At 36.0% G+C, this 25,552-nt stretch overlaps 1 protein-coding gene across 6 annotated transcripts in view; it reads left to right on the top strand.

Moving 5' to 3' along the window:
* Window positions 1-25,552, top strand: part of ELF2 (E74 like ETS transcription factor 2) — a 101,499-nt gene that overhangs the window by 25,898 nt on the left and 50,049 nt on the right. For 4 of the 6 annotated variants that reach the window (XM_032333435.1, XM_032333433.1, XM_032333434.1 and 1 more), the window contains exons 2-4: window positions 2,608-2,695; window positions 4,205-4,444; window positions 21,638-21,803. In XM_032333435.1, coding sequence (XP_032189326.1) covers window positions 4,373-4,444; window positions 21,638-21,803 — 238 coding nt within the window. In that variant the 5' untranslated portion in view covers window positions 2,608-2,695; window positions 4,205-4,372. Of the gene's footprint in view, window positions 1-2,607; window positions 2,696-4,204; window positions 4,445-21,637; window positions 21,804-25,552 lie in introns of those variants that run through there. The other 2 variants (XM_032333438.1, XM_032333442.1) reach the window with 2 other exon arrangements.

The following is a 25,552-nucleotide window of genomic DNA, read 5'->3' as shown; positions in this document are numbered from 1 at the left end:
CATGTCCCCCTCCCCTTTCTCTCCCATTTTCTTCTTTCTTCCTTTTGCCTTTTGCTCACTTCACTCCAGCCACAGTGCCCTTCTTGCTGATCCTTGAACTAGTCTGGTGTACTCTATCCTGAAGTTACTATATTTCCCTTTCCTTTGACTAGAGGGCTCTTCCCCCAGTCACTGGCGCAGCTCACTCCCTACTTTCGGGTCTTTACTCATATGTCACTTTTTTAGTGAATCCTTCTCTGACAACCCAGTTTGAAATTATAGTTCTCTTCCCTGCTGAATGTTCTTTCCCTTTGATTCATTTGTCTCCTTAGCCTTTGTCACCATCTACATGTATACCCTACATATTTTATTTTCATCTCTTCCCACTGGAATTTAAGATCCATAAGAATGAGGATTTTTACTTTATTCACTGTTGTACCTCTAGCACTGAGAACTGTTAGCATATAATAGGTGCTCAATATTTGCTGAATGACTAAATTAATTAATGGAGTGCCTGGGATATCTTGGAATAGATGCTTGCTATTTATTTATACCCTATTTAATTTCACAAAGAAGTAGAGGCAAGAAAGTGTCTAGTAGACAGGGGTGCCTGGGTGGCTCAATCAGTTAGGTTTCTGCCTTCAGTTCAGGTCATGATCCTGGGGTCCTGAGATTGAGCCCTGCATTGAGCTCCCTGCTCAGCAGGGGAACCTGCTTTTCCCTCTCCCTCTGCCCCTCCCCTCGCTTGTGTCCTCTCTTTCTCTCTCTCAAATAAATAGATAAAATCTTTAAAAAAAGAAGGAAAGAAAGAAACTGTCTAATAGACAAACCGGAACCCATTAAAATGGTTTAGAGTGGAAGAAAGATTTGCATGAAGTCGTGGCAGTACATGAGATAGCTTAGAGAAAGTATAAAGAGTCAGAAGAGGATTAGGGATGGGATTCTGGAAACACCTCCATGTAAGCACTGTTCTTTGACTTTGCTAAGCAGGAACCTAGGCCTTGTGCTTCAGAGTTCCTCATTGGGCCTTTGTTGAGTTTTACCCCTACTGATAGAATGAGGATATGGGTGGGTGGGGGTGCGAGGTGCACAAGGAAACTCGTTCATTTGATATCCATTTCTACATTAAGATCTGAGTATTTGAACCCCAGAATTCCCTGTCCATGTAGCGCTTCAAAAGCCTCTTCTCTGATTCTCTCCTCTCTTGACTGAACACATGTATTGGCTTCTCTGGGCTTAAGTGATGACCAAGCAACTGCTGTGTGCAGGCATGTGGCCAGAACTTGGACTTGTGGGATGGGATGTCGACATGTATACATATGAGGCTCCTTATGAATGGAGTGGAACTAAAGGTGGGAGGAGAGAAAGGGGGAAGGCTCCCAAAGAATTTGAGTGACTCCCATGCCACTATAGAACTTGAGGGAGTTTGAGAATTCCAAATCAGAACTTAGCCTTTTAGATTGTTATATTCTATCCTCCCTCTATACGGGAGGATAGAATATAATAATTTAACATCTTGTTAGCTTGATTTATAACTTTAAAATATTTAGACATGTAGAATGTAGGCTTCCATTTGTACTCTTGCTCCAAGCCCCCCAAAATTAGGGCTTGGCCTACAGGAGGGAATTGAAAAAGAGTAGTTAAAGAGGGAGAAGAGAAATTCAAGATAGAGTTTCAAGGAGGGAATGATCAGTAGTGTCCAATACTTAAGAGACATCAAGTCCTGTGAAAACAGATACATCCATTGAATTTGACTGACAATCGGAATTTAGTAAAAATTTCATTTGGTGGTGATAGATGCCAAACTCCCATAAAAGGAGAAACACCTTTCTTTTATGAGAAAACCCATAAAAGGAGAAACTGCCTAAAGGAATAGGAAGTGGAAACAGAAGTTAGAGGAGATTTCCCCCTAGATTCATCTCTGAGAAAGGAGCAAACTAGAACGGGAGCTGGAGGGCTTTGCAGGGTTATGGAGGATGACTTTCCTGTGTTTAAGATGAAAGGGTATTACACATCCTGCCATTTTGAGGGGAAGGACCCGATGTTGTAAGAGAAGGTTAAGGAAAAGGAGGGAGTAATTGATGGAGCAAGACCTAACATCCAGTACGTAGGTCGTTCGATCAGCCTCTGAAGGGAGGGGGCTGTTTGAGAAGACTCGGGATGTTTGGATGTGTATGGAAGCTAGGTCCGGAGGGTGAGAGAGCAGGAATGTGACTTAATAGGCTGCATAACATTGATTTTGTGTTACAATAGTTTTTGGGTTAGGGTTTTTAAGCCTGATTTTATAATCCTGGGCATCAGGGTTTATGCTTGCAGCCAGATGTTAAAATCCTCTTGGTTACTTGAAATATAGCCCATGGTATGAGGCCTAGGCCATAGCATGTTGGGTCTGTCTGTATTCAATAATTTGACAATTTAGTGGTGACTTAAAATTTTAAGTTTGATAAAGATTTCTGATTCCTCAATAGCCTAGAAATAGTTTCTTTATTACGTCCATTATATAATGTGTGTTATCAGGATTTGGAGATGGCTTATTGTAAGAAGTACATATTATCTGAATCATACCTATTTTGGGTAAAATATTTTCAAATGGAATTATATTAATACTGTCTTTTTTCCCCCACATAGTAGTTCCAAAGAACTGCTGGTTTATATTTTAGCTCTTGCCAACTTGTGAAAATAGTGAAGGATGATTACACTACTTAACATTCAAATTGTAAGTAAACTTTATTTCTGCTATTATTACCTAAGTGTTAAGAAAACAGATATTGAAAATAGCTGTTACCTTTTATGATAGTAGTGAGCTTTAGTGTGATATGAACTGTGGATTTTTACTAGTTTTTTTTGTTAAAATACAAATACATCCTATCCCATTGTCTGTGATAAGATAAAAAACAATACTAACAGTCCTGAATGAATTTTAGAAGGTGTGAAATTTCTGCTTTTTTTCCAGGTATTTCTTTTATTGTATAAATTTATGGAAATTCTTTATTTTATTTTCATATCTGTATAGTGCCAGGGGTCAAATTTTAACATAGGCCATGATATTAATGGAATGATTTACTAGAAATATATATTCATTTCTATTTAAATATACTTAATTTTTATGCATTATTTAATTTTATATGAAAATATGTAACAAATAAATCTTTAATTCTTTTATGAAAAATTTAACCTACATAAAATCAAATAAAATATAACTTTATAGGAATAATCTAATGCATAAATCTAGATTATATGTATATATCAACATTCACCACTACTAGGAAAAAGGCTTGAATTATGTTTATTTAAAGTGATTTCCTATATTGAAATTTAAAAAATATATATTTTATTTATTTTAGAGGGAGCGTGAACACAAGTGGTGGGGAGGGGCAGAGAAGAGCAGGGAGAGAGAATCTTAAGCAGACTCCTTGTTGAGAGTGGAACCCCACATGGGGCTTGATCTCGCAATCCTGGGATCATGACCTGAGCCAAAACTGAAGAGTCAGATGCTTAACCCACTGAGCCACTCAGGGATCGCTGCTATAATGAATTTTTAACCAATAGCAAAAAACCCCCAAAAACTACTGAGGAAAGAATGATAAAGTAATATTAAAGGCATTCCATGTGATTTTGCTATTTTATTTTTAAACTACTCTATTTGAAAGCTTAAATATATAACTCAAATTAATCCATTTTATAGTCCTTGTAGAGTATTCAGAATATGAACACAAAATGAGATTGCTACCATAACCAAATGACATTTCTAATTATATTAGTCAAATAAAGAAACCAAAGGAGCCAAGGAAGAATGAAATAGTTACAAACCAATAAATCTTTTAATTTGGTAAATAGGCAAATAATTTTAGAAGTTGTCTTGATTTAGCATATTTTATTATCAATGTATAAAAGATTTTTTAAATTTCTATGAAAATATTTCAGGAATAAAAGTACATCTTCATAAAAAGAGAAAGTTATAACATTTTACATTTTATCCGTTAGAATGTAAGTATCATAAGGTCATCTATGTGCAATCACTTGATTGCAATAACTTGTTCATGAAGTTGACAGCTCTAAGGAGGAGAATGCTCATTACTGCCCTCTTTTGACACTGGGCTTTGTAAGTCTGAGCTCCCTTTTCTTAGTTTACAGAAGTGTCAAAGATTAGATTGTAAAATAGACTGTGTTTTTTATATCCTTCCTGTATGTTTTTAATAACTTCTCAAATTCTTCCTCTTTTTAGGCCCTCTGGTTAATCATCTTTAGAAGACTGGATTTCTGGATATCTCCTTCACTCTAAAAGTCTGTTGACTTTTAGAACATGATAATGCAAACTTGTAACACTGCAGTCATCTATGAATCTTTAAATTACATTGATTAATAGCATTCGAAGCTTCCTCAGGGAATAACAATGACATCAGCAGTGGTTGACAATGGAGGTTCTGTTTTGGAGCTTTCCAGCAATGGAGTAGAAAATCAAGAGGTTAGGCATCCCATGTATTACATTACTGTTTTGTTCACAGAAATCAGTATATGAACTCATTTTGAAACTAATGGGAAATACACACACACACACACATTTATATATATATACACACACACATATATATATTTAAACTTGTATATTTTAGTAGAAATGTACAATGCATGAAATTGTACATGTACATATTATGTGCCCTCACATAATTTAGGTAGTAGAAGGTTGAGGTAGGTATTGCCAGGCTCATCTGAGTTTTTGAAACATGCATATATTGGAATAAACTGGGAGGAATAAACTGAAAGAAAGAACACAGAAAGTTTTGAGATAGGTTTTAATTCCTGATAAAAATCCATTGTTTTGGATTACAGAATCTGTAGGTAAATACTGTACCTAAAGACATAAATTAGATTCATCTTAAATTAGAATTTTGTATTTCCTTTAGTTGTCATCTGTGCTTTTTGGTTATTTTATTATACCTAATTCAGCATGGAGAACTATCATATTTTAATCCCATATATATATGTATATATATATGTATGTGTATATATATATATATACACACACACACACACGTACACTTAAGAATTTGGGTGATTTTAAAATCAGAAAGAAAGGTTTTGAAATGTTTTACATGTAGAACTCGGCATCATTAGCATATTTGGTTATTTTCTTATTACTGATAACATTGAAGAATAGGAGATAGGAGTAGAAAAATAACAGTACCAGAAACATAAGGACTTCCAAGGCCTGGCTTCTGTTCCCTCCATTCAGTAAAGACTGAGTATTGGGAAGGATCTAAATTAAAATATATTAGTGCTGTCATAACAATGGACAAATATTTGATCAGAGAAGAGATGGGCAAATGGAAAGCTGGCTGTATTTTAAAAATCTGTATTCTCTCTATTCTGTGGAAGATACTCTTGTTACTGGTCCTTAGTACCAGCATAGTAGAACAGTAACAGAACCAAGAAATGTTAGAATATTAGGCTGTGTATTCTGGAATCTGCTTCTTTTTCTTGCTTGTTTTTGTCTGTTCAGTCTTCCAAGGTAACTATAGTTAAATTCAGTGGGAAGGGGATAAAATGAAGGTACTACTTTTTCTTTGTTCTCAGTGGACTTGGTAACCAGAATGTTCTTACTGTGTTTGAATCTAAAACTGATTTAAGGTCCGTTAAGAGAAGCCACAGCTAGAGACTGTACTTAATTCTCAAATTCAATAATTCTCATAATCAGTTTCTGTTTGTTCCTTGAAGATTCACTTTCTATATGATCACTTCTAGATATGACTCCCCAAAGAGATCAGAGATTCTGGGGACTTCCATCCCCTTCACATCACCCAGACCAATTATTACTTCTTTTTCCAGTGCTTTCTCTTTGATATATAATTTTACTTTGTTGTATTTAACCCTCAGAAGGGAATCACCAAGAGTAATAGGCAGTGTCTATTTACCTTGTGCTCGTTTGGTATTATTATTATGGGAAAAAGAGTGCAACAGTTTCTTTCTGGAAGACACTGTATTTTTCTTCCTTTACATGGAACCCAGGTATTCATGGCCTGGAGGACTAATTATTATGGAAGAAAGAATCTGATAAATGAAGTCATTTTACCAAAGCATTATTGATTAATGATTTATGTAGTAGGTAGCCTATGGGTAGTCACAGGCATTTTAGGTGGTATGGCCCTAGAATGGGGGAAATTATTCTTGGGGAACTCTTTCTTCAAATTATACTATGTAGATACACACTTACTTTCATTTATTTATTCCTTCAGTAAATATTAATTGTTTACTTACTGTGCGTCAAGTACTTTTCAAGGCACTGGGAATGAAATATTTCAGAATGGCTATGAAGAATAAATCAGGGCTAGAGTTAGATGGAGAGTTGGTAGGGGATATTTTAGTTAGGGTGGTCAGAGAAGCTTTTTCTGAAGAGGTAGCATTTTATTTATTTTTTAATTTATTAAGATTTTGTTTATTTATTTGAGAGGGAGTGAGAGCACAAGCAGGAGGAGCAGCAGAGGGAGAACGAGAATCAAGCTCCCTGCTCAAGGAGCCTGACATGAGGCTTGATCCCAGGACCCTGGGATCGTGACCTGAGTTGAAGGCAGACACTTAACTGACTGAGCCACCCAGGTGTCCTTGAGGAGGTGCATTTTAGTTTAGATGTAAATAAATAAAGTAAGGGATTGAGCTGTAGAAATAGAGACATCTGGGAAAAGAGAACTCCAGGAAGAAACTGGAAAGTAATTAGTATCTGAAATGTCACCTAATATTACAAAGGGAATTTTGAGGATAGTGTATGTTATAGATAGATTTAATATCTATACTCTAGAATATAGGGTGGGGTGAAAAAATGACCTGTCAAAATTTTATAATCCTAGTTCCAGAATCTGAAGAAAAAATAAATGTTTAAAAATTGTGGGCATTTGGAGAGTTATTGATGATTTTTAGGCTTTATTTTTTTTAACTTTATTTCTGATTATAAAAGTAATGCATTTGATACAATTAGAATAAGTATATTTCTGGCAAAGAGACCAAAAACCAAAGATGCCAACTACAGTCTTACTAATGAGTATAGATGCAAAAATAAAAAATGGAATAATAATAAATATATAAAATGCAGTCATATATTAAATTCAGTACTAAATATGTTTTAGATACACAAGGGTAACAATTAATGTATATACCCCTACTAATAAGATGCATGACCTATGATGTATTAATAAGGATAAAATACCAGATGAAATGAGATTTTATGAAATTGAATATCCATTCCTGATTAAAAGTCCTGATAATATAAATACAGATACATATTTCTGTAACATTATAAAAAATAACTGATACAAATCAATAGCCAGAATCCTGTTTAATGGTGAAGTGCTGGAGTATTTCCTTTAAAATTGGAAAGAAAAAAAATAAAATTGGAAAGAAGATAAGTACGGGCACTATCGTAACTATTATTTAATATTCTCCTATAATCAGACAAGATAATGAAAAAATATATAAACACTGGAAAGAAGACCAAATTACCATCTTTAGATAATATGATTCTCTACTTAAGAAAACCTGAGGAAGTCCGTGAAAACCAATTAGAACGAGTAAGAGTGCTTCTAGTTTGGTGGGTGCAAATTAACATTAAAAATATCTAGCTTCCTTTTGTAAGGGGCTAATTAGAAAAGATCATGGAAAATAAGCTTCCTTTCAGAAAATTAACAAAAAAATACAAAATATTGAGGAATAAATGTAAAAGATAATGGGACTTCTTTCAAGACAATGAATTAATGGTACTGAGGTACATGAAAGAAGACTTCAGCAAACAAAGAGATGTACTTTGTACTTGGATAGGAGAGATGGAAAGAGTCAATATTATGGAGGATGTCAATTTCCTCCAGTTAGTCTACATATTTTATTCCATCTTTATCAAATGTTAGAGCAAGTTTGGGGGAAATTGATTATAAGGACCTAAAGATTGTATGGAAGAGTATATATGTAGGAATAATCAGCAGTTTTTGAAAAGGAAATATATAGCAGGTAAGTCTCATAGAAATGGGAGTTAATGCAGAAAAAAAAAGAGGACTTAAAAACATAGCAAATACAATTTTAGAGAACATCTGCTTTCTGACAGAATTGGGAGTTCTTCCATTCAGATTGTGTTGGAATAACAGACCATATTTTTATTCCAACCATTAACAAGGAGGAAAATGAAAACATGTGAAAGCACAGTTTTGAAACGTTGGTGCTATGGTCTGAATGTTCGTGACCCCCCAAAATTCATATGTTGAATCCTAACCCTCAAACATGATGTATTGGGAGGTAGGGCCTTTGGGAGGTAATTAAATTAGGTCATGAGGGAGGGACTTTATGCATGGGATTAGTGCTCTTATAGAAGGCTCCAGGGAGATCGCTTGCTCCTTCTGCCATGCAAGGATGCATTAAGGAGGCTTTGACCTAGAAAAAGACCCTCATCCAGTCGTGCTGGCACCCTGATTTTGGACTTAATTGCTCCCACAACTGTGAACAATAAATTTCTACTGTTTATAAGCCACATAGTGGTATTTTGTTGCAGCAGCCTGAATGGACTAAGACAGTTGGACATCAGGAGGCACAGGGCTGTGCTTCCGGAGAGAAGAGCAGGTGATCTCTGATTGTACTGACTCATTGCTTGGAGCCACTTTCTGGATCACAGTGTAGGGAGAAGGAACCCAAACAAAGAGTGACAGTGTCACTGAACTGAGGAAATAGAATTTTGAATTTGGTGGGGTTTATTTTGTTTGTTTGTTTTTGTTTTGTTTTGGGGCAGCAAAGCAAGATTTATTGAGCAATTTATTGAGCGATAACAAAGTGATAGTACAAAGCTCCCATGGAGGAAGGGTATCCAAGAGGGTTGCCTAAAATTTGGAATTTGGAGAGACAAACACTAATTTGAAGTGCAGAGTATCTGAGAGGAAGAAGCTACCCAGAGAGAGAATACCAAAACGCAGCCTCAGGCACTCTGGGTTTTAGCTGAATAAGCTTCCCAGATATAATAAACTCGAAACCAGGCAAAGAATGACCAGAAAAGTATAAACTCAATACTGAAGCCTGAGTTCACTCAGGGCTGGGAGATATTAGAATCCTTAGTAGTTAGGAGAGAGAGTCCTTGTTAAATGCTCAAGGCATTGCTAGAGTTATGCCTTCCAGTCGGGCTAAAGTAGTCCTAAAATAAAGGGTAGTTCAAACTTGCCCTAAAAACTTAAAAAAAACTGGCCTTGAAAAAGACCCATAAGCAACCTTTTTTTTTTTTTTTTTTAAGATTTTATTTTTAAGTAATCTCTACACTCAACATGGAGCTTGAACTCACAGTGCTATCAAGAGTTGCATCCTTTTCAGACTGAGCCAGCCAGGTGCCACTTGACCTATAAGGAACTTAAACTGCATAGCAAACATTATTAAAATACTACAACTGTATGTAAATTGCACCCAACAGTGTAAAATTTACACATCTTAACACCCAGTCATGTTAAATGCAAAGAAGGAGGTACAATATAACCGATAACTTGAAGGAAAAAAAAACTATCAAGACAGAAAAACAAATGATACAGATGATGAAATTAGCAGATAAGACTTCAAAACAGCCATTATAAATATGCTCAAGAAGTTAAAACATGAACCTCAGAGGAGAGCCATAAAAGACATAAAAAAATAAAGAAAAAACCCAAACAAAACTTCCAGAAATGAAATACATACTATTTGTAAAAATTTCACTGGATAAGATTAAAAATAGATTAGGTGTAGGGCTTCTGGGTGGTTCAGTTGTTAAGTGGCTGCCTTTGGCTCAGATCATGATCCCAGTCCCTGGGATAAGTCCTGTGTCAGGCTCCCCGCTCCGTGGGAAACCTGCTTCTCCCTCTCTCACTACCCCTGCTTGTGTTCTCTCTCTCACTGTGTCTCTCTGTCAAATAAATAAAAATCTTAAAAAAAATATGTTACCAGGAGTAAAGATAGACATTTCATAAATGATAAAAGGACCATTTATCAAGAAATGCATATGCACTCAATATTAGAGCTTCAAAATACACAAGGCAAAAAGTGACAGAAAAGAAAGAAACATAGATAACAAAGGAAACATAGATAAGTCCACAATATTAGTTGGAGATTGCTCCATTCCTCTCAGAAGCTGACAGGACAATTTAGAAAATCCGTGAGGATATAGAAGGCTTCAACAACATTATCAACCAGCCTCACCTAATGGACATTTATGGGACTCTCTACCTAATAGTACACATTCATTTTGAGTGTGCATGGACAGTGAACCGAGATAGGTCATAAGCTGGGCTATATATCTTGAATACTTTTTTTAAGGTTTTTTTTTTTTTAAATTTTTAAGTAATCTCTACACTCTGAACTCACAACCCTGAGATCCAGAGTCACATGCTCCACCAACTTGGGTAGGCAGGTGTATCTACACGTTTCAATACTTTTTTTAAAAAAAGGATTTATTTATTTTAGAGAGAGAGCACGTGAGCAGGGAAAGGGTAGAGCGAGGGGCAGGGGAAACAATCAGATTTTCCATTCATTGAGGGGCCTGACTTGGGGCTCTATCCCATGAGCCTGAGATCACAACCCGAGCTGAAGTCAAGGTTGGATGCTTTTGTTTCTTCATTAAAACTCTCCACAGTGTAGGGATAGAGGGAACATACCTCAGTATCATAAAAGCCATATATAAAAGCCCACAGTGAATATCATTCTCAATGGGAAAAAACTGAGAGCTTTCCCCCTAAGGTCAGGAACATGCAGGCATGTCCACTCTCACCACTGTTGTTCAACATAGTACTAGAAGTCCTAGCCTCAGCAATCAGACAAAAAAAGAAATAAAAGGTATCCAGATTAGCAAAGATGAACTCAAACTTTCACTCTTTGCAAATGACATGATACTCTATATGGAAAACTGAAAAAGCCCCACCCCAAAATTCCTAGAACTCATACACGGATTCAGCAAAGTGGCAGGATATAAAATCAATGCACAGAAATCAGTTGCATTTCTATACATTAACACTGAGACAGAAGAAAGAGAAATGTAAGGAGTTGATCCCATTTATAATTGCACCCAAAATCATAAGATACCTAGGAATAAACCTAAGCAAAGAGGCAAAGGATCTGTACTCAGAAAACCATAAAGTACTCATGAAAGAAATTGAGGAAGACACAAAGAAATGGGAAAATGTTCCATGCTCATGGATTGGAAGAACAAATATTGTTAGGATATTTATGCTATCTAGAGCAATCTATACATTCAACTCAATCCCTATCAAAATACCATCAACACTTTTCACAGAATTGGAACAAATAATCCTAAAATTTGTGTGGAACTAGAAAAGACCCCAAATAGCCAAAGGATTGTTGAAAAAGAGAACCAAAGCTTGTGGCATCTCAATGCCTGACTTCAAGCTCAATTACAAAGCTGTCATCATCAAGACAGTATGGTACTGGCACAAAAACAGACCCATAGATCAGTGGAACAGAATAGAGAGCCTTCAACTCTATAGTCAACTAATTTTTGACAAAGCAGGAAAGAATAAATGGAAAAAAGACAGTCTCTTCAACTAATGGTGTTGGGAAATTGCACAGCCACATGCAGAAGAATGAAACTGGGCCATTTTCTTATACCACAAACATAAACTCAAAATGGATGAAAGACTTAAACGTGAGATAGGAATCAACCAAAATCCTTAAGGAGAATGCAGGTAGCAACTTCTTTGACCTCTGCCACAGCAATTTCTTGCTAGACACGTCTCCCAAGGCAAGGGAAACAAAAGCAGAAATGAACTACTGGGACTTCATCAAGATAAAAAACTTCAACACAGTAAAGGAAACAGTTGACAAAACCAAAAGACAACTGACAGAATGGGAGAAGATATTTGCAAATGACTTATTTGCAAATGCCTTATTACTTTGGATAAAGTGTCCAAAATCTATAAAGAACTTCTCAAACTCAACAACCAAAGAACAAATAATCCAGTCAAGAAATGGACAGAAGACATGAACAGACATTTCTCCAAAGAAGACATCCAAATGGCCAACTGACACCTAAAAATATGCCCAGTATCTCTCAGTATCAGGGAAATACAAATCAAAACCACAATGAGCTACCACTTTAGACCAGTTAGGAGAGCTAAAACTAACAAGTCTGGAAACAACAAATGTTGGTGAGGATGCAGAGAAAGAAGAAAGTTCTCACATTGCTGGTGAGAATGCAAGCTGGTACAGCCACTCTGGAAAATGGTATAATAGGTTTCTCAGAGTTAAAAATAGAGCTACTGCAACTACTAGGTATTTACCCCAAGATACAAAATGTAGTGACCTGAAGGCACCTGCACCCCAATGTTTATAGCAGCAATGTCTGCAATAGCCAAACCATGGAAAGAGTGCAGGGGTCCATCAGGAGATGAATGGATAAAGAAGATGTGGTGTATGTGTTCAATGGAATATTACTCAGCTATGAAAATAAATGAAATCTTGCCATTTGCAAGGGCATGGATGGAACTAAAGTGTATTATGCTAAGTGAAATAAGCAGAGAAAGACAATTATATGATTTCAGTCATGTGGAATTTAAGAAACAAAACAGAGGCACATAAGGGAAAGGATGGAAAAAGAAAAGACAGAATCAAAGGGGGAGACAAACCATAAGAAACTCTTAATCATAGGAAACAAACAGGGTTGCTGGAGGGTAGCAGGTAGGGAGGATGGTGTAATTGGGTGATGGGCATTAAGGAGGCAACATGATATAATGAGCACTGGGTGTTATAACGAACTGATGAATCACTGAACTCTACCTCTGAAACTAATAATACACTGTATATTAATTAATTGAGTTCACATTAAAAATGGTCCCTTTATCCAAATAAAATAAAATGTTAGTCTATGTTAAAAAAAAAGTCAGATGCTTAACTGACTGAACCACCCAGTTATCCCATATCTACTTTCAAGGATTGAAATCATACAGAGAAAGTTTTTGACCAAAGCAGTTATGTTAGAAATTAACGACAAATAACTTTTGAAAAATCCTCAAATATTTGGTTGTTAAACAGCTCACTTTTATATAACTCATGGATTAGAAAGAAATCACAAGAGAATTTAGAGAATATCCTAATTAAATGAAAATGAGAACGCAATATATCAAAATTTGAGGAATGTAGTTAAAGCAGTGCTTAGAGGGAAATTTATACCTTTAAAAACTTATATTAATTAGAAAAGGAGTATAGTCTAAAATCATTTAAGCTTTCGTCCACATAAGCTAGAATATGAGGATCAAATTAAATCGAAAGTAGAAGGAAGGAAATAAAAATAAGAACAGGTCAGTAAGGTAGAAAATGGACAAACATCAGAGAAATTAACTACCTGCTGGTTTTTTGAAAAAATTAACAAAATTGATAAATCTCTTAAGTAGACTACAGAAGAAAAAAAAAAAAACCCAAAACCATGAGGCAAAAATTACTAATAGAGGGCGCCAGGGTGGCTCAGTCAGCTAAGCTTCTGTTTTCGGTTCCACTTGTGATCCCAGGGTCGTGGGACCAAGTCCCATGTTGGGCTCCCTGCTCAGTGAGTAGTCTGCTTCCTCTGCCCCTACCCCCCATTTGTGCATGTTCACTCTCTCAAATAAATAAAATCTTTAAAAAAAATTACTAATATAGGGAATGAAAGAGTCCTTAGTATTGGCACTTAATATTATGAACAACTTCATGCCAATAAGCTTGGCAACTGAGATGAAATGGACAAAATCCTTGAAAGTCATTCCAAATGAAATAGACATTCTGAATAGCCCTCTATCTTAAAATAAATTGAATTCCTAGACAAAATCTTTTCCACAAAGAAATTTCCAGAGCAATTTGGCTTTATTGATTGTCTAGGCCTGCATTTTTTTTTTTTTTTTTTTTTTTTTAAGTTGACTCCAGGCGGCCCAGTATGGAGCCCAAGGCAAGGCATGAACTCACAATTCTGAGATACAGCCCTGAGATAAGGACCTGAGCTGAGATTAAGAGTCAGACAGCTGATTGAGCAACCCAGGTGCCATGGTTTTATTGTTGATTTAACAAGTATATATGCAAGAAATAATAATCTTACATAATTCTTTTAGAAAATAGACAACATAGCATTTCCTAACTCATTTTGAAGGCCATCATTATTCTGATACCAAGACCAGAGATACATAGGAGAAGAAAACTACAAACAATATTTTTCATGGGCATAGACAAAAACATTCTTGACAAAATGCAAGCATAGGGTTCATATGTCCCAAATGGCGTTTATCCCAGCAAGGTAGGTTTAATCAATCAGTGTAATGCATCACATTAACAAAGTAAAAAGGGAGAATCATGTGATCATATCAGTAGCCACAGAAAACCCATTTGCCAAAATTCAACACCTGTTTATTATACAGATTCCCTAAACTAGTAATGAGGGCAACTTCTTCAACCTGTTAAGTGCATCTGTGAAAAACCCACAGCCAGTATCACTCAAAGGTGAAAAGGGGTATGTTTTTCTTTTAAGGTTGATAGTAAAGCAAAGATATCTGCTCTAAGCACTTCTGTTCAACATTGGAGTGCCAACATTGCTGCAGGGCAAGAAAAATAAAAGACCTATGGATTGGAAAAGAAGAAGTAAAACTGTCTTTATTTCTAAATGATACAATCATGTATATAGAAAGTCTTAAGAAATCTACACAACGGTTAGAATTAATAAATTCAGAACAGATGAATATATAAAAATCAATTATGTTCATATAAGCAAAATACAACTGGAAAATGAAATTTAAGAAGAGGTACTGTTTAGCAGCATCAAAATAATACAGAGTTAGGCTTAATAAGTAAATAAAAGAACTGTATGCAGACAACCTCAACATGTTGAGAGAAATTAAAGACCTAAATAAATGAAGAGTTACACCATGTTTATGGACTGGAAGACATATGTTAAAACAAAGTTGGAGGGCTTATCCACCTGATTTAAAGACTTACTATGAAGTCCCAATAATTGAGACAATGTGGTTTGATATGGCAACAGACATGTAGATCAGTGGAATATAATATAGATCCATATAACACTGATTAATTTTCAGTAATGGTGGTAATGTAATTTGGTGCAGAAAGGATAGTCTTTTAAACAAATAATGGTGGAACTACTGGATATCCATATGCAAATAAACTCAGTCCGTTCTCACATCATAGACAATGAATAACTCGAAATTGATCATAGAGTTAAATGTTTAAACTATAAAAACTTCTGGAAGAAAACATAGGACAAAATTTTTTCAATCTTGAATTAGGCAATGCTTTCTTAGATTGAACACAAAATCATGAAAAAAGCTTTAAAAGAAAAAATGATGAATTTCATTTACATTTAAAACCTCTGTTCTTAAAAAAAATTCCATTAAAGGGCACCTGGGCAGCTCAGTCATTTAGGTGGCTGCCTTTGGCTCAGGTCCTGATCCCAGAGTCCTGGGATCAGCCCTGCATCAGGCTCCCTACTCGGTGAGGAGCCTGCTTCTACCTCTTTCTCTGCCCCTCCACCTGCTTGTGCTCTCTTTCTCTCAAATAAATAATGTCTTTAAACTTTTTAAAAAATTCCATTAAGAAAATGAAAAGGTGAAGCAAAGATTGGAAAAAATATTTACAATATATATATACTGACAAAGGATTTATATTCAGAATGTATAAAATAATAAGTATGATGGGCACCTGCCTGGGTGGTTCAGTCCTCTAAGTGTCTGCCTTTCTCTTGGGTTGTGATCCCTGGATCCTGGGATGGAGCCTCAGTGGGGGGCTGCTTCTCTCTCTGACCCTCCTCCTCTCATGCTCTCTCTCTTATTCTCTCTCAAATAAAATCTTAAAAAAAATAAGTTGGAGATAATCCATTAAAATGGGGAAAAGATTTGAATGGTTAATAGTATGAATGGCCAATAAGTGCACATAAAAACACCCTTTTTTTTTGCCTCATACAGAGTAGGAAATTCAGTATTAATATATCAGGGAAACAAAACCACAGGGAGCTACTACTACATACTTACACACAATGATAAAAATAACAGGGATACCATATGTTGGAGGGTTGTGGTAGCTGGGTTGGTTAAGCGTTTGCCTTCAGCTCAGGTCATGATCCAGGGGTCCTGGAATCAAGTCCTACATTCTGCTCCTTGCTTAGTGGGGAGCCTGGTTCTCCCTCTCCCTCTGCTTCTCCCCCAGCTTGTGCTCTTTCTCTCTCTAATTGGATAAACAAACAAACAAACAAACAGGGATACCATGTGTTGAAAGGATGTAGAGCACTGGAACTCATACATTTATAGTGGAAATATAATTTTACAGTTCTTTTTTTTTTTAAAGATTTTATTTATTTATCAGAGAGAGAGGGGGAGAGAGCAAGCACAGGCAGACAGAATGGCAGGCAGAGGCAGAGGGAGAAGCAGGCTCCCTGCCGAGCAAGGAGCCCGATGTGGGACTCGATCCCAGGACCCTGGGATCATGACCTGAGCCGAAGGCAGCTGCTTAACCAACTGAGTTACCCAGGCGTCCCATTTTACAGTTCTTTTAAAATGAAGTGCACAGTTACTGTATGATCTGGTAAACTGACTCATAGGTGATACAGAATACAGCAGAACAGAAGGGAGGGGAAGAGCAGGGATATTAATAGCAGCATTACAGCCCTGTTTATGCTAATTTGTTACAATAGCTCCAAAAATTAATATATCCCATTTACAGCCTTATTTTCTGCATTACTTCTCACAGTTCTCTGATTACTTGCTTCGTCCTTAATTCCCAAATGGGAAAGCTTCCATGACTTTTGCTCATGAGCCTACAATTGCCTTCCACATCTATCAAAATCCTTTTAATCCATCCAGGACCCTGTTCTAGGAAGTCTTCTATAATCCCCCAATTTGAATCAATTCAACACCTAATGTGGGTTGAGGGTTATACTTCAAAGAGTGTTAAAAACATTGTTTTATATGTTCAGTTTTCTTTTTAGACAAGTGGGGAGTCATGGAAGCGTTTTGTACAAAGAAGTAATACAATTCTGATTGTAATGTGAAAAGATGCCCTTCACAGTTGAGGGCAAATAGTAGGTTTGAATACTGTTACTAGTGTTATAATATGACAATTAGCTATCATTAATTGAGTATTTACTCTGTTCTAAACCCTGTGCTAAGCATATGTACTTTGTGGATATTTAATTTTCAAGGGACTTTGAGAGGTATGAATATGGTAACCTTTTTCTCTTTCTCTCTCTCTTTTTAATATGAAGAAACAGATTTAGAGAAGAACACAGGGTGGGAGAACAGGGAAAGATATTGTTGTTTGTTCCATTTAAACATGTTAAGCTTGGAGTCTTAGCTGATTATTCTTGTACTGATGTTAAGTTGGTAGTTTAAAACTTTGTTCTGGACTTCAGGAGATGAGTCAGAGAAGAAGAAAAATATTTAGTAATCATCAGTATAGGGGTGCTATTTTAAAATAAACCCTAAGAATGAGTGGCCTTGCCAGAGAAGGTAGAATAGACTAAAAAGGAAATAATGAATACTGTTATGCTGGAAATAAAAAAATAAATAAATAAATAAATAAATAAATAAATAAAAAGGAAAAAAAAAAAGGAAATGCTGAGGACAGAACCTTAGTTAATTGGCTATATTTCAGTCGCTGCAGATGGAGGAAGAATCAGAGGAGATGTTTAAAAGTAGAGTGGTAGAGAGTGAAAAAGATGGAAGAAATAGTTTTTAAAATGAGGTAAGAGTGTATAAGTGTGTAAGAGTCTGCAGAAAGGGAAAGGAAGATGAGGAAAAGAATTTAGTCCTTATTGACATTTAAGAGAATAGTTTCATTGAGGTGGTGGAATCCAGATGACAATGTATGTGTAGATAACTAGCCAAAGAGACTATCTTTTGAGAGTGTATACAGGTATAAGAAGCAAAGATCTGGAGTTTGGTTAAAAGAAAGAAAAGTTGAATTTTTCTAATAAAGATGGAACCATTGAAATGTTAAAACCCAACTAACGTATATGAGAGAGAAGAGTGGGTCTAGAATCCTAGTTGGTGGGGAAAATAGTATAAATGGGCAAGTTGACGTTATACAGAATTCTGGACTCAAGTATTGCATAGTTTAGACAACTTGATTTATTTCCTACTGGTAAGGTGGAGGTGGAGAGTTCACAATATAAAATAATTCAGGTTAATGTTACTAATAGTAATACTATCAGATTTCAGAGGAATTAAAGAAGTTATAAATATCTTGAGTTTTATTTACTGCTTGGGTCAGTACTAGCTCAAATGCCACTTCTCTTGTTGCATTCTGAGTTTCTGATGAGTGGAGATCTTGTTAGTTTTTACCTGTGCCATGCTCCTCAACTGTTAGAGCTAGGTGATGTTGCCTGTAGGTTGTAGTTATAAAGCTGAGAAAGAAGCATGGAGATTCAACTGTTAGTATATCCAATTTGTGGGAAGGGATTTTTAAAAAAGATTTATTTATTTGAGAGGGAGAGTGCTTGAGCAGGGGATAGGGCAGAGGGGGCAGGAGAGGGAGAGGGGAAGCAGACTCCCCCCTGAATGCAGAGCCTGAAATGGGGGTCAGTCCCAGGACCCTGAGATAATGCCCTGAGGTGAAACCAAGAGTCCGTTGCTCAACTGACCAAGCCACCCAGGCGCCCCAGGATTTTCTTTTTTTTCTTTCTTTTTTTTTTTTTTTTTTAAAGATTTTATTTATTTATTTGACAGAGAGAAAGATCACAAATAGGCAGAGAGACAGACAGAGAGAGAGATGAGGAGAAGCAGGCTCCCTGCTGAGCAGAGAGCCCAATGCGGGACTCGATCCCAGGCCCCTGGGATCATGACCTGAGCCGAAGGCAGAGGCTTAACCCACTGAGCCACCCAGGCGCCCCCAGGATTTTCTTTTTTAATATAAACTTTTTTATGCCTCATACAGAGTAGGAAATTCAATGTTAATATTCAGCATATGGGCTTGTTTATTTTTAATTTATTGTACCTTTATTTTTAATTTATTTAAATTTTTTGTGAAATGTTTGATACAAAATGAAAGGTGTATAAAATATATATGTTTAGTTTGAGAATAAAAAGAATAAATATTACTTATCAATCAGGTTAATAAAATAGCATTTAGTAGTATTTTAGAATATGAAGTATGCCTCTCTTAATATTCGCAGAGGTGCCATTATCCTGACCTATGTGGTACCATTCCTTTACTTTTCTTTATAGCTTTATTGTCTTTGGAGATACTCCTAAACATGTTGTTGTACTTTGAAAAAATGAATAATGTCCCAAGCTAACTGCGTTAGGAAATGATAGCATCATCACAGTTAGATTAAAGCTTCCAGGAAAAGGAAGTCTAGTCTGGCATCCGGTCACAGAGTTTCAGGAGGTTCTCCTCAGCAAGTGAGTAAGGAATGTCGTGACTTAGTTCTTGGAAACATAGGATCATCTTGGTCAGGTTTCAGGCAATGGTATGACCTGGTGATGCAGGTTTGTTCAGCAGGTGTATATGCCATCACAGGGAAAGCTGTTCTGCTTTTTGCTTGTTTGTTTCCCAAGCTCTTTGTTGCCTTCTTCTAACACTTAAGAGTAAGTAGATCAAAGTAGGACACATCTAGGAGGTGAAATGAGTGTTCTTCACCGATGTAGTTAGCAATGCAAGGTAGATACATCAAAGTAAGCCAAATATGGATAAAAATGGGGAATAGGCTTATCTGGACACTGTGTCCTTAGGAACAGTGCTGGTGGTTGTCTCGGTGATGACAGTTTCTCTTCTGTCTCAGGAAACATGTTCCTGCAATCCAGACTGTTTGCCTTATAAATCCAGTGCATTGCTGGCATTCTGGGCTTACTCTTCACAGTCCTCATCAAGATTACTAGTGTTTCTCTCCCATTTTGAATCTCCCATATTCTCTATCTTAAGTTGTCTTAATAAAATTTTACTTTTGTTTTGATGAAATACATTCTCTACTTGCTTCTTGAGAAAGGATGTATGGAAGGTAAATGTTTTGAGATCTTGCAAATTTGAGAAAGTACCTAATTTTCACAAGATGATTTGACTGGCTGAAGAATTCCAGGTTAGAAATAGTGTTTCTTTCTAGGGGTGCTTAGATGGCTCAGTCTTTCAACGTCTGTCTTCAGCTCAGATCATGATCCTAGGGTCCTGGGATCGAGCCCCACATCGGGCTCCCTGCTCGGAGGAAGCCTTCTTCTCCCTCTCCCACTCCCCCTGCTTGTGTTCCCTCTCTCTGTCTCTGTCAAATAAATAAATCTTTAAAAAAAGAAATAGTGTTCCTTTCTAATCTGAAGAAATGGTTTCAATGTCATTTTTCTTTTAATATGATTATTGAGAAGACTGAAGTCTGAGTCCATATTCTTTGTATGTGACTTGCATTTTCTCTCTAGAAACTTGTAGAATCTTTCTTTTTTTCCCCAGTGTTGTGGTATTTTACAGTGGTGTGCCTCATTGTAGGTCTTCTTTAATTTTTTATATTAAATATCTGGTAGGTACTTTCAAATGGGCAGCTCATATGTGTCAGCTCTAAACATTTTCTAGAAGTCTTTTAATTTCTTTCCAACCTCCCCCTTCTCCCATCCCATTTTCTTTTTCTGGAACTCTGTTATTCAGATATTGAACCTCTTGGACTTTTCCTCTGATACCATTCTCTTTTCACTCCTGTTTTTCAAAAATTCATCTTATTTCTCTGGTTTCTGGAAGACTGCTTCAGTTTTGTCTTCCAAGCCTCTGTCTTTTTTATTTCAACTGTCATGTTTTTAACTTCTGAACTCTTTCTTTTTAAATCTTGATTAAATTGTATTCCGTTCTTGTTTTATGGCTATAATACCTTATTTCTATGAAGAATATGCCCCATATGTGTGTGGGTGTGTACGTATAAGTATAATTTCGGTGGTAGAGGCTCTTCCTTAGATGACTAGTAATACTTGGCTGCCTGCTCATCATTAAGAGTGGAGGTCTAAAAAGCTGATTGAAAACTCTGTTTTTGGTGCAATACCGATACAAGCAAATATGCCTAATATTCCTCAAAGATGCTTTTGTTTTTCCATCACCAGAAAGTTAATTCTCCAGTCTTCTCCTGAGGTGAGGGCCAGTTGCCTAGCATCATGCGAGGGAATCATCTAGGAATCAAAATGCTTTCCAGACAGCTTTAATGGAATCTTCCTGTTTGAACCCCTCCTCTTTCTCTACACCTGCTGCTCCATTTCCAGGAGTGATGGGAATTGCTTTCTGTGGGCTCTCCAGTGTAAAGTGTGTTGTCTCTCAGCTTCTTTTTGCTGCCAGGCTGTGTTTGGCTTTCTTGGGTTTGCTAAACCATTTCAATACACTTACCATCCACTTTCAATCTCCCAAGATTCTGTTGCTCTTAGGTCTTCTCCTTACGGGTTTGTGTTGAGAAGTCATTTACTTGTTTTTGTGGGTTTCATGAGATAGTGCAATGATATGCATGTTTTTAATTTGTCATCTTAATCCTAAAGCCCTGCTTATTTAAAATGTCACCTCCTGAGACTTGATTATTAAAGTTCCCTTTTCATCTGTTTTGGTTTTTACATTCGTAATTATAGTATATGACACTCATTGTGTAGCCTGCTTGAGACTATGGGAACTCAAGTATTTATAAGTAAATTGAGAATTTGTGAATAAAAAGGTTGATTATTTTCTCAATTTGCTCTTGTAGGAAAGTGAAAAGGTTTCTGACTATCCAGCAGTGATTGTGGAGCCAGTTCCAAGTGCCAGATTAGAGCAGGGCTATGCAGCCCAGGTTCTGGTCTATGATGATGAGACTTACATGATGCAAGATGTGGCAGAAGAACAAGAAGTTGAGACCGAGAATGTGGAAACAGGTAGACATCTCATAAAATGTTCATTATTTGTAACTCCTTATTTTGTGTCACTATTACTATTGTGATGAGTACTATACCAAAGAACCTCTTTTTGCTTGGAAACCAGTGAAATATCTCTTATTTAAGGGAACTGACATACAGTTCTACATTACAATTCTTTTTAGTGTAACAGGTCTCATATCATGGACCCTCAGAACAAGATTACAGGCCCATAATAATAAAATTATCATTTTTTCCCCTGAGAGTGTGAAGTCCATAGGCTAGTATATGAGAGTAACTTTTTAATTCAAAAATAAAGACAGTAGTCTCATTCTATGACAGATTAAGTGTTTCTTTGAATTGATATTGGTGGAGAAGTATGATTCCTTTTTTCTTAGATCAGAAGCATCTTTGTAGCAGTGTATCAGAGTCTCCTTCCCTTTTTGTCTTCTGAGAAATTTTGATATTTCAGTCTTTTTATGGTGAGATAATTATATGTTTAGTTGGAGATTAATATATATAATTCTTAGAAAGATTTTCATTTTTGCCACTGGCCATAAAGAAAATAGAGTATTTTACCAGAAAGATTATAGTGACTATTTTGTAATAATAAACATTAAAATTTACCTTCAGCTCTTAATGGAGAAAAAGAATCCTTATACTTGGTTTACAATTCTAATAAACACTCTTAAATATTTATGTATGTATGTATGTATGGCCACCATGGAGCCCAACATGGGGCTTGAACTCACGACTGTGAGATCAAGACCTGAGCTGAGGTTGAGTTGGATGCTTAACTGACTGAGCCACCCTGATGCCCCATCATTCTTAAGTATTTAGATAAGTTTCTATAAATGTACTGAAGTCCTGTGACTAAAATTTTGAATATTTGATGCCAGTAGCATTCCCTAAGACTACTAGCTTCTTCTAGCTTACTGTTGTTCTTCTTCAGTTTTATTTTGATTTTCCTTTTTTCCTACAGTTGTATTTTTTATTGAGCTGCGGGATTAAAAGTTACCTGGCTCTGCAGAGCAATGATGACAATAGTGCCAGCAAACCCCAGGTGAAGTGATAGTCACTTCATTTTCTCAGATTAGGTAGCGAAACACTTTATATAGGCTCTGTGACTGGCCTGGAGTGGTACTTGATTTACAGTAGATAATGCAAGTGGTAGGAAGACACATGTGTGTTTTTTTGAGAGTTTTGGAGAGTTTTCCAGTCTGAAGCTAGAAGCATCATGGCAGACATAAATTTTCTTCTTGAGGAAAAGAATAGGAAGTATAGTTAAAAGTATTATGCAGGATGATATTTTGAAGTAGGTATTGTAACTGATTTTATTATAGGAGTGTAACTAGGGTGTAACTAAACAAAACTAATAGCACAAGAAAAAAAAGTATGATAGCTTCAGTTGAATAAAAAAAAGAGAACCTGTTTGAAATTTCTGGAAAATGTTTTGATCAAAAAAATAAGACTCTGATTTTGGTAGCAAACTGGAAACTTTGTAAAGTATGAAAGTTATAGTACCAAATTCCCATTAGTAGAAAATTATACATATTTATCACATTAAAATACCAGTACAGGTCAGCCAAATCTTATGGGTTGTATAATTGATGATCAGTGCTTCATTAATTAAATTACTCATGTAAAAACAATTCCAAAATAGGAAGCAAATATAATCTATTCAAGGGATTTTATTTTCTTAGTTATCTTGAACTCTGAGGATGGGGATAATCATTTGCAGGGGAGAGATAAGAATGATTGTAATATTGAAAAAGAGGATATACATAGTCTGGTTAAAGAATAGTTACTTTTGTGATTTTTAAAAAAGATTTTATTTATTTATTTGTCAGAGAGAGAGAGAACATGCACAAGCAGGCAGAGTAGCAGGCAGAGGTAGAGAGAGAAGCAGGCTCCCTGACAAGCAAGGAGCCCAGTGTGGGACTCGATCCGAGAACTCTGGGATCATGACCCGACCGGAAGGCAGCGGCTTAACTGACTGAGCCACCCAGGCGTTCCTACTTTTGTCATATTTTGAAAATGGTTTCTGACTAGTTGATAATATTTTTTAGATTGGTTTTCTTTAGCACTAAAAGGAAATGTTAGTAAATAACTTACATTATTCTAAAATAGTCTAGAAGAAACTGAGAAGTTCATTTAAACATTTTAAATTTCATTCTGGCTCATTTTTAAAAATCTATGTTTGCTTTACTACCTCAAAAAATGAAGAATAGTATAGTATAGCTATTCTTGTCTCTCTTTACAGAATAACACTGTAAAACTTAGAATTCATTTATAATTCTTTTAAAGGCAATACCAAATTCAGACTGAAGTCTACTGGCTCATACATCTAATACAAGTATAATCAGAACAATTTAAAACACTCCCATTTACTTATCATAAGACATGTGGAACTTGAGACTACAATATACTGAGTTATTTGAAAATATTATGGCTCATAGGTTTTTTTTTTTTTTTTAAAGATTTTATTTATTTATTTGACAGAGAGAGATCATAGGTAGGTAGAGAGGCAGGCAGAGAGAGAGAGAGAGAGAGAGAGGGAAGCAGGCTCCCTGCTGAGCAGAGAGCCTGATGTGGGACTCGATCCCAGAACCCTGAGATCATGACCTGAGCCGAAGGCAGCGGCTTAACCCACTGAGCCACCCAGGCGCCCGGCTCATAGGTTTTTAATGCAAGTTTATAAGGATTGTTAATATATATACATTAGTTTAGAATCAGTTAATCTGAACTTAGTTTTGTTTTGTTTTTTTAAAGATTTTATTTATTTATTTGTCAGAGAGAGTGAGCACAGGCAGACAGAATGACAGGCAGAGGCAGAGGGAGAAGCAGGCTCCCTGCTGAGCAAGGGGCCCAATGTAGGACTCGATCCCAGGATGCTGGGATCATGACCTAAGCCGAAGGCAGTGGCTTAACCAACTGAGCCACCCAGGCGTCCCAAACTTAATTTTGTTTTTATTTAAAGAATAAAATAAGTTTTAAAAAAGGTATTATTTTTAAGTAATCTCTACACCCAACATGGGGCTTGAATTTACAACTCCAAGGTCAAGAGTCCCATGCTCTACCGACTAAGCCAGTCAGGCATCTCGTAAAGAATAAAACACATTTTTAAAAAGTTAAAATCTGAATAAATTTTCATTCTTCTGACATCTAGAATATATACAGATAAATAAATGTTGTTATGACTTATCCTGATGTATTTCCTTTTAGGTAGTGAATTAGGATCAGGTTCATTCTTGTGGTGCTATAAATTTTTAACTTAAATTCCATATATATATAGGCTTTAGAGAAGAAGCTGACTGGGAAGAAAAGGAAAGAAATATTTATAAGATGTCTACAGTGGTTTTTATTTGGTGAATTGGTGGACAAGAGATCCGTATAGAACAGAATTTCCTTTTGTACATCTAGGAAATGCTTCCTGGAATACTTCTACATTATAACTTAGATTATATTAGCCTAAAAAATGTTCATAATTATATTTAGTGACCTGTTATATCAGTTCTCTGCATGTTTACATAGAAATTTTTCTACTTTTATTCCTGTATACCCATATGTATATGTCTATACAAGAGACAATGTTCATGATGAAATCCAGGCAGGAGTATTAAAATTACATAGTGGTGTATATTCAGCCATCTTATTTTATGTATAAAATAATTTCTCATCTTGTTAGTCGTAAATGTCTTTTATAGACAGAGAAAATCTACATTTTCCTCAGAGTTTATGAGTAATAGTAATCCTCTCAAATTTTATAG

Source organism: Mustela erminea, chromosome 2 (assembly GCF_009829155.1).
Source record: "Mustela erminea isolate mMusErm1 chromosome 2, mMusErm1.Pri, whole genome shotgun sequence".
Classification (NCBI taxonomy): domain Eukaryota; kingdom Metazoa; phylum Chordata; class Mammalia; order Carnivora; family Mustelidae; genus Mustela; species Mustela erminea.
Note: the sequence above shows the minus strand (reverse complement) of the source record. Positions and strands in the feature narration are given on the sequence as shown.